Source organism: Rhinopithecus roxellana, chromosome 15, assembly GCF_007565055.1.
Source record: "Rhinopithecus roxellana isolate Shanxi Qingling chromosome 15, ASM756505v1, whole genome shotgun sequence".
NCBI lineage: Eukaryota > Metazoa > Chordata > Mammalia > Primates > Cercopithecidae > Rhinopithecus > Rhinopithecus roxellana.
The window spans coordinates 90,108,073-90,117,803 of NC_044563.1; the positions used below are offsets into that span (position 1 = coordinate 90,108,073).

The 9,731-nt window shown below is 49.9% G+C and overlaps 1 protein-coding gene across 3 annotated transcripts; it reads left to right on the forward strand.

Moving 5' to 3' along the window:
- The first annotated feature begins 293 nt into the window (after positions 1 to 293).
- On the forward strand, positions 294 to 2,710 carry ADM (adrenomedullin). 3 transcript variants are annotated; one of them, XM_010384823.2, is made up of 4 exons: positions 294 to 542; positions 980 to 1,098; positions 1,250 to 1,399; positions 1,630 to 2,710. In XM_010384823.2, the coding sequence occupies exons 2-4, from the start codon at positions 1,001 to 1,003 to the stop codon at positions 1,937 to 1,939; spliced, it is 558 nt and encodes a 185-aa protein (XP_010383125.1). In that variant the 5' UTR covers positions 294 to 542; positions 980 to 1,000; the 3' UTR covers positions 1,940 to 2,710. The 3 variants fall into 3 exon arrangements, with proteins under 3 accessions (XP_010383125.1, XP_010383126.1, XP_010383124.1); XM_010384824.1 differs by having other exon boundaries at positions 1,633 to 2,710; XM_010384822.1 differs by having other exon boundaries at positions 397 to 542; positions 980 to 1,399.
- The last annotated feature ends 7,021 nt before the right edge of the window (positions 2,711 to 9,731 follow it).

The window sequence follows — 9,731 nt, forward strand, 5'->3', positions numbered from 1 at the left end:
CTCCCGCGGGCTCTTGCTGTTTTTCGCCAGGATGCTTTGCACTCCGGGCTACATAGGTCCTGGATAAGGACCTCAAGAGGTTGTAGTGGCGCCCCTTGGCCCCGGGGTACTGTCTGAACCCTGTGCCCAAAGAGTTAGGGCTGTAGCAGTTCCTGCACTAACCGCCCGGAGCCCATACCTAAGCCCTCTGGGCACAAGGGACCTCCTCTCCCCCCAAGTCCCCCTCCCCCCATCCCAACCCCAGCCCCGAAGGAAGCAATGCGCGCGTCCGAGAGCAGGAGCGCGCGTGGCTTAGGAAAGAAAGGGAAGGCAACTGGGCAGCACAGGCCCCGCCCCGCCGCTCCCCCACCCGTGCGCTTATAAAGCACAGGAACCAGAGCTGGCCACTCAGTGGTTTCTTGGTGACACTAGATAGAAGAGCTCGAGCCTTGCCACTTCGGGCTTCTCACTGCAGCTGGGCTTGGACTTCGGGGTTTTGCCATTGCCAGTGGGACGTCTGAGACTTTCTCCTCCAAGTACTTGGCAGATCACTGTCTTAGCAGGTAGGTGCCGCAGACGCTGCGGGTTAAGAGGTGGAGTGGGGGCAGTGCTTGCCAAGGCCCTAAACTGGGAGATCTGGGTGAGGGGAACAACCCACTTTGGGGGGTTCTCTGAGGGATACACCCCATATCCTGGGCCCAGCTCGTGCACACAGCTGGAGATCCAGAGACCCAGTCACCTCTGCTCTGTCAGCCAAGTTCCAAGAAGTTGAGCAGAGACCCTCTGGGAGCCTGGCGGGGTGCAGCGGCCTCCCGTGCGGGGCCTGTCACCCGGCAGGCGCGTGCAAACGCCTCTGGCGCCTCTCTGCGCCGAAGGAGATAAGTGCCAGGGAAAGCGCGGGCTAAACCCTCCTCGCCGGGGCCCCTGCCCGCCCTCTGTGCCCCGCCCGAGTGGTGCAGCTGGCCCGGGTGCTCACGCTCGACTCTTTCTTCTTTTCCAGGGTCTGCGCCTCGCGGCGGGGATGAAGCTGGTTTCTGTCACCCTGATGTACCTGGGTTCGCTCGCCTTCCTAGGCGCTGACACCGCTCGGTTGGATGTCGCGTCGCAGTTTCGAAAGAAGTGAGTCCGGGGCAGCCCCGTCCCCCGTCCTGGTACCTGGCAGGCAAGGGGAACTGACTATTGGTCCCGAAGGTCTAGAAGTGAATGGGAGCAGGGACAGGCCAGGACATCGCCTGAACGCACGCGACTCGGGTCTGCTTGTGTTTTCCAGGTGGAATAAGTGGGCTCTGAGTCGTGGGAAGAGGGAACTGCGGATGTCCAGCAGCTACCCCACCGGGCTCGCTGACGTGAAGGCCGGGCCTGCCCAGACTCTTATTCGGCCCCAGGACATGAAGGGTGCCTCTCGAAGCCCCGAAGACAGGTAACTACGCCCTGTGCTGTCCAGGGACGGGAGGGAAGGAAGGTGTGCGGGAGGAGCTCTCTGTCTCTACTCCCCTGGCCCGGGGGGATCGTTGGGGCTGGACGGCAGCTCAGATGGCGCGAGCAGTTTCCAGCTCCCTCTGGCCCTAGAATGGCTCCCGTTCCTGGTGTTGGGGCCAAAGCTCTGCTTGATGGGGTCTCAAGTTGGCTTTCTCCCCCCCTTCCCCGAAGCAGTCCGGATGCCGCCCGCATCCGAGTCAAGCGCTACCGCCAGAGCATGAACAACTTCCAGGGCCTCCGGAGCTTTGGCTGCCGCTTCGGGACATGCACGGTGCAGAAGCTGGCACACCAGATCTACCAGTTCACAGATAAGGACAAGGACAACGTCGCCCCCAGGAGCAAGATCAGCCCCCAGGGCTACGGCCGTCGGCGCCGGCGCTCCCTGCCCGAGGCCGGCCCGGGTCGGACTCTGATGTCTTCTAAGCCACAAGCACCCGGGGCTCCAGTTCCCCCGAGTGGAAGTGCTCCCCACTTTCTTTAGGATTCAGGTGCCCATGGCACAACGAACAGTCGCGCAAGCATCCCGCTGGTGCCTCCCGGGACGAAGGACTTCCCGAGCGGTGTGGGGACTGGGCTGTGACAGACCTGCAGAGACCCCGAATCCGGGAGGCACCCTCCGGCGGCGATCTCTGGCTTTGCAAGGGCCCCTTCTTCTGGGGGCATCGCTTCCTTAGCCTTGCTCAGGTGCGGGTGCCCCGTGGGGGCGGGATGCAGCAGAATCCGAGTGAGTGTTTGCCAGGCTTAAGTAGAGGAGAAACTGAGAAATGAATGCTGAGACCCCTGGGGCAGGGGTCTGAGCCACAGCCGTGCTCGCCCACAAACTGATTTCTCACGGCGTGTCACCCCACCAGGGCGCAAGCCTCACTATTACTTGAACTTTCCAAAACCTAGAGAGGAAAAGTGCAATGCGTGTTGTACATATAGAGGTAACTATCAATATTTAAGTTTGTTGCTGTCAAGAGTTTTTTTGTAACTTCAAATATAGAGATATTTTTGTACGTTATATATTGTATTAAGGGCATTTTAAAAGCAATTGTATTGTCCTCCTCCCCCTATTTTAAGACGTGAATGTCTCAGTGAGGTGTAAAGTTGCTCGCCGCGTGGAATGTGAGTGTGTTTGTGTTTGTGTGCATGAAAGAGAAAGACTGATTACCTCCTGCTTGGAAGAAGGAAACACCAAGTCTCTGTATAATCTATTTACATAAAATGGGTGATATGCGAACAGCAAACCAATAAACTGTCTCAATGCTGATTCATTCTCTCGGCTCGGCTCTCGCGTCTAGGGAGGAAGCGTGCCCTGGTCCCGGCCCGCCCAGGAGCCTTGGGGTCCCGCCGCCGGGCTTGGGAAGGTGGGACGGCAGCGCGTGCAGGTGCTGGCTCTACTCTGAGCGGGCTGAGCTGTCACGAGCTCTGTTCTCTGTGTGGGGCGCGCAGAGCACGTGTCCTGGGTGCGAACCAGGGCTTCGCGGAGACGCCCGAGGTCACCGCCTGGCGTGGCGGCCAGGCCGGGCGGGGGTAGGGGGAGCCCTAGTGGGTTGGCAAGCCTGGACTCTCGGGTTGCGCAACGGAGTCCTAGATTTATAGGGTTGCTCACAGAACCCTGCGCGAAAGCGCGCTTCGAAAAGTTGGGGTGGTCTCTGAGGCCTTCTAAGAGAAGCATTCCCCCTTCCTGCCGCGGTTGTTAAATTTCCAAGGCGCCCCAGCAATGCGTTGGGACACCTCCGGAAAACCCAGTAACCGCCAGTAACCCCCAGTAACCCCGGGTCTGCCCCGGGCCTGAGCGCCCGAGGACCGCGGGCTCATGGGCGAGGCTGTGGCGCCCCCTGCAGGCAGCTGAGACAGGCCCGGCGCCGCCAAGCAGTACGTGCGGTTTAATAAGTTCTGCTACGTGGGAGTCAGCACACAGCCTTAATGAAAGAAAGAAAAAAAGAAACAGTTTGCAGATGCCAACCAGGGCCGTCCCCCTACACCCCCCAGACCTGCACCGTGGCTCCCTGTTCTGGGACAGTGACTCAGCGCCCACACGCTGCGCTGTGTGCAGCTGCCGGCTGGAGGCGGGCGGGACGGACGTGCCGCCGGAACCGTGAGCCTCCGACGGCCTGAGACCTTCATTGTTCCGCCTCCCCTAGCCGCTCACCTCTTCCTTCCTCCTTCCCAAGCCGTTTTCATTTTTTTCTTCACTTCTCTCCAGCCTTCCTCTCTCTCTCTCCTTCCTTCTTACTTTCTTTATATGCCTTATCTTCTGAGAAGGTTGATCGCAGTTCCGGCGATAGACAGACACTAAGCCCTCTTTGAGTGACTAGAAAGGCAGGGGACATAGGAATAGTTAGGACATAAGGGGAGAGTAAAGAGAAGGACCCCTGATTTTGATTTCAGGGTGCCCCGTTTGTCTCATCCAATATCCTAAGGACCAAGATGGAGATCAGCTACTTGTCCTTTCCAAAAAGCTTCCCTGGCCTCAATGCTTGTAGGTGATCTCAGAAACCTTCCTGGTGAAGAAAACCTGAAGGTGAGTTTGGAGAATGGAAATGTTTCCAGGATGGCCTACGGCCTTCTAGGGCTTTTGCACATTACAAGGCCCCCTCCGAGGGGCTAGGTTGTTTAGTTTCTTGCAGAAGAGGACTGCATACCCACTGAGAGAGAGGGGTCCTAGTCTGGGGTCCAGAGATACCTCATTTCAAAGCAGTTTCAATTTAAAAGGAAGTAAACTCGAGCACGTAGAATTTCCTTAAGACCATACAAAGCCTCAGTTTGGGCACCTGGCTGTTGACAGTGCCAATCTCATATAGTTTATTGTCCTGTTTGATCTTAATAATTGTGTGAGGTTTGCCAGAATTGAGGGGATTAGAAATGCAGCTACAGACCATTCTTGTCCTCAAGGGCCTTTCAGAAAAAGATTCACTTTGTGGGAATTCTTTGCCAGGCACCGAAAATGTACCAGGCATGTATGAATGAAAAGTGACTAAAGATTCCTGTCGGCCGGGCGCGGTGGCTCAAGCCTGTAATCCCAGCACTTTGGGAGGCCGAGACGGGCGGATCACGAGGTCAGGAGATCGAGACCATCCTGGCTAACACGGTGAAACCCCGTCTCTACTAAAAATACAAAAACTAGCCGGGCGAGGTGGCGGGCGCCTGTAGTCCCAGCTACTCGGGAGGCTGAGGCAGGAGAATGGCGTAAACCCGGGAGGCGGAGCTTGCAGTGAGCTGAGATCTGGCCACTGCACTCCAGTCTGGGCGACAGAGCGAGACTCCGCCTCAAAAAAAAAAAAAAAAAGATTCCTGTCATGGAATTTCTGTGCCAGTGAGTGGGTTCTGGGTGGTCTGAAGGGGCTACAGAAACTGCAGAGAGCAGCAAACACTTCAGCCTCACAGACGGTGGCTCAAGATTAGACACTCACTCCTTTCCTTGAGCCAAGGTTTGTCCTGTAGCCACAAAGCACTCCAGCCAAACCTCACCCTGGCACAGCGTCAGCCAGCAAACAAAGCTGCCAAAGGCAGGTTGGGCACAAGCTTAGGGCGGTTATGAGCAGGGAACAGGCGTCTAGCCTTGTGCTGAGGAAGTCTTCAGGGAATTCAAGGCAAGTGAAGAAGATGGTTCAGCTCTGAGATGAAAGAGGCAGCTGCTCAGCTGGAGTCCTTCCCGCTGAGAATCCTGTGACTGGAGACATGTGCAAGGAGACAGAGACCCTCCTAGGACCAGTTTGGTATGAGTTCAGGATTAACCGAAGGTCACCATCAAACCCTGGGCCCTTCTCTTTGAGGTGCTGAAGCTTATCAGGATAGGGACTCCTGATGCCAAGAACACATCGTTTATCAACAGTGATGAGTCATTTGTGAGCTGATTCGACCTGTCCACAGCTGAGGAGTAGTCACAGCTTTTATCTTTAGCTACTGTTGCTTGCTATGGGAATGGTACCATCCAAGTGTAATCAAACACAGGGTATCAGGCAATTTCTTGAAAAGCAAACACCTTGGCTGAACAGCTAAGGGTGAAGCGGAGTGATGGGGAGGAATGGAGACAGATTCTTTTTTTAGCACTTGCTTGGTGTCAGATATTCTCTTTGCCACTTTATATACCTTATCTCATTTAATTATTATAACAGCCTTGTGAAGTGGGTGTTATCTGTTTATAGATAAGGAAACAACCTCAGAGACATAAAGTAACTCAGCCAAGGTTACACAGTGAGTAATAAGTGCTGGAGCCTGGATTTGCACCCAAGTGCTACAGGCTATTTTGATGCTCTAAAGACATACAGAGTTGGCCGGGCGCGGTGGCTCAAGCCTGTAATCCCAGCACTTGGGGAGGCCGAGACGGGCGGATCACGAGGTCAGGAGATCGAGACCATCTTGGCTAACACGGTGAAACCCGTCTCTACTAAAAAATACAAAAAAAAACTAGCCGGGGAGGTGGCGGGCGCCTGTAGTCCCAGCTACTCAGAGGCTGAGGCAGGAGAATGGCATAAACCCGGGAGGCGGAGCTTGCAGTGAGCTGAGAGCCGGCCACTGCACTCCAGCCTGGGTGACAGAGCGAGACTCCGTCTCAAAAAAAAAAAAAAAAAAAAAAAAGACATACGGAGTAAAGTGGGATAATTTTAACATTTAGATTCTCCAGCCAAATGTCCCCAAATGTCCTCTAAAACAGGGATAGCTTGTATAGGTGATTTACACCTGTGGTTTTGAAAGATTTACATGAGGGCTGGTAGAATAGGGAAGGAGAGCTGCTTCAGCAGTAAGCTCAATGAGTGCAAAATAAATAAATGAACTGAGTTTTAAATTCTTGGTCTTGGTTTGAAGAAGGGATTATAAATCAACCTTTTTCCTCTCCTGAGCTAAGCCACTGACCTCTTTGGTTAGAATTGCCAAATATAGTTAAAATATACACTGAAGCTTCAAGAGCCGGTTTCGGCGGGGAAGGCCTTCTGAGCTATTCCTGGCCAAATACAGTCCCACACTGTAGATCTTAAGTTGCCTGGAAGAACACCTGTGTCTACAAAATTGCAAATAGAGTTTCCACCCTTGAGGTGGGACCTTTTGTCTTGGCAACTGCTGCTTAACGCAGCTTTTCAGAGGATTTTCTGAGCTGACTCTCAGAGAGCGAGAGAGAGCTGTGACATAAGGCCGCTCCTTTCCCCAGCTGAGAAGGAGAAGGCCTTATTATCCTGAGTCCCACAGAGGTTTCTACCAAAGCCAGGCTGGAGACTTGGTCTTCACGTGCATGGGAAGAAGGGTGAGGCTAGATAGCTATCTGGTGGTCCCACTGTTCTTGTTCCAGAGCTGTTTGGAACATTCTGGAAAAACAATAAAAATGACTGTGGCCACACAGGCAGCTGAATTTAGTAGGTATTTGTACATTTATCCAACATTAGGAAAGTAGTTTTGAGTATTAAAATACAATTTTAAAGCATAAAAAGGTATTTTACTTATTTACAATATTTATTCAGTGTAGAAGAAAAAGATTCACCTGTAATACTACTTTCAGATATAACCACTATTAATATTTTAGACATTTTAATCTTTTATTTATTTATTTAGAGACACGGTTTTGCTCAGTTCCCAGGCTGGAGTGCAGTGGTTTGATCAAGCTCACTGCCTCAAACTCCCAGGCCCAAGCAGTCTTCCTGCCTCAGCCTCCTGAGTAGGGGGGACTATAGGCATGATGCCTGGCTAACTTCCTTTTAGACATTGTTGTATATTATACATATACACACTTTAAAAAATTGAATTCAGTGGAGAGAGTTGAATTAAACCTACTCAGTTTAAGGCAAATTGTCATTACCAATCTGTGCAAGGCTTCTCTCTTTTTAAAATTATTTTATTTTTTCTTCTTTAATTTCCATATCCCTTCACATCTCCTTTATAGGAACCCTCTTTAATGTGTTTGATATCTGTGCTTATTATAGTATACAATCTTGTAAAATCTGCTGTTATTTCACAACTGCATGTTTTTAACCTGCAAACACATTGTGTTAAAATATTTATTGTTTCCTAATCTCACTCAACACTTTAAAAAAATTATCCAGGTAGATTGTTTCCTCTTACTGTTGAATATTACACTATTTTATGGATCTGCCACATTTTACTTTTCTTGTACTTTAATGAGGGACACTTGGGTTGCCCCCAGTACCCCTCTGCCACAAACAATATATAAATTAACATTCCATTTCATGTCCTCTTATGGGTCTAAATGAAAATTTCTTCGAGATATATACCCAGAAATGGCATCATTTACTTGAAAGCCTTCTACATACAGATTATGCTAAATTGTATGAGCTTGCTTTCCAAAATGCCTGTACCAGTATGGATTTGCATGAGCAGTGCCTGAGAGTTCTCACCTCCCCATGTCTTTGCAATATTTATATGTATGATGATTAATTTCATGTGTCAACTTGACTGGGCTAAGGGATGCCCAAATAGCTGGTAAAAAATTATTTCTGGATATGTCTGTGAGGATGTCTCCAGAGGAGATTACCGTTGGAACCAGTAGACTGAGTAAAGAAGCTCTCTCACCAATGTGGACAGGCATTATCTAATCTGTTGAGACCTGGAATAGAACAAAAAAGGCAGAGAAAGGGCAAATTCTCCCCTGTTTTCTTGTGCTGGGACATCCATCTTGTCCTGCCCTTGGACATCAGACCTCTTGGTTCTTGAGGTTTCCAACTTACACCAGTGGCCTCACTCCATACTGAGACTGGTAGTTATACCATCAGTTTCCCCGGTTTTCAGTCCCTTGGACTTGGACTGAATTACACCCCCAGCTTTCTGGGTTCTCCAGCTTGCAGACAGCCTATCTTGAGACTTACTGCATCCATAATTGCGTGAGCCAGTTCCCATAATAAACAAATCAACAAATCTATACATATCCTACTGATTGTGTTTCTCTAGAGAACCCTGAGAAATATAGCATGGATCCTCTTCTGATGTTTGCCATGCTGATGAGTATAAAAGTAATATTGTTTTGCTTTCCATTACTGGTTGCTGGTGAATGTTGACATATCTTCATTTATTTATTGGTCATTTGAACTTTTCTTAATGGGTTACACGATTAAAAAGAAGTGAGATCATATTTGTCCATGATCTGCTGAGCTGCTTTTTTTTTTTTTTTTCACTTCTCAGTATATTTGGGCATCTTTTGATACCAGTAAATATATCTGTGCAACATCATTTTAATTTCCTGCACAGTATTTCATTTTATTAAAATTAAATGAAACAAATGATGAACCAAATCATCGTTTGTTTAACCATTCTCTGCTGTTGGATGTTAAGGTTATTTTGGTTTTGGTGTGTGTGTGTGTGCACGTGTGTGTGTGTGTGTTTCTCACTCTGTCCCAGGCTGGAGTGCAGTGGCACAATCATAGCTTACTGCAACCTAAATACCTGGGCCCAATCAATCCTTCTGACTCAGCCTCTTGAGTAGCTGGGACTATAGGTGTGCACTACCATGCCCAACTAATTTTAAAAATATTTTGTAGACTGGGGTCTCACTGTGTTGCCCAGGCTGGTCTTGAACTCCTGGCCTCAAGTGATCCTCCTGTCTTGGCCTCCCAAAGTGTTGGGATTACGGGCATGAGCCACTATGCCTGGCTGAACGTCAAGGTTTTCCTTCTGTGTTTTTACAATTAAAAATGCCCCTAGTATAGCTGGGTGCTGTGACTTGTACCTATAATCCCAGCTACGAGGAGGCCACGGTGGGAGGATCACTTGAAACTGGGAGTTCGAGACCAGCTTGGGCAACATGGGGGATCCCATCACTAAACAATTTTTTTAAAGGCTTCAGTGAACATTTTTATGTGCATTCACCTCATTTTTGAGTACTTTTATGACTATTTTTTAGGATAAATTATTACAAGTAAAATTATTGGGTCATTGGGTCTGTCTTCTTTTTTGTTAAAGCATTTGAGCCAGATTGCCCTCTGGAAGGATCAATTTTTACTTCTACTAACAGTATAAAAAAGTCCATTTCTGGCCAGTTGCAGTGGCTCATGCCTGTAATCCCAGCACTTTGGGAGGCCAAGATGGGTAGATCACCTGAGGTTCAGAGTTCGAGACCAGCCCGACCAACATGGTGAAACCCCATCTCTACTAAAAATACAAAAAATTAGCCAGGCGTGGTGGCAGGTGCCTGTAATCTCAACTACTCAGGAGGCTGGGGCAGGAGAATCTCTTGAACCTGGGAGGCAGAGGTTGCAGTGAGCCAAGATTGCGCCATTGCACACCAGCCTGAGTGACAAGAGTGAAACTCTGTCTCAAAAAAAAAAAAGTCAATTTCCTATTTC

Excerpts from the sequence above, each read along its gene's own strand:
- ADM (XM_010384822.1), top strand. The coding sequence starts at position 1,074 with ATGTCGCGTCGCAGTTTCGAAAGAAGTGAGTCCGGGGCAGCCCCGTCC. Across the intron at positions 1,400-1,629 it reads TCTCGAAGCCCCGAAGACAG|CAGTCCGGATGCCGCCCGCA; the intron begins GTAACTACGCCC and ends CCTTCCCCGAAG.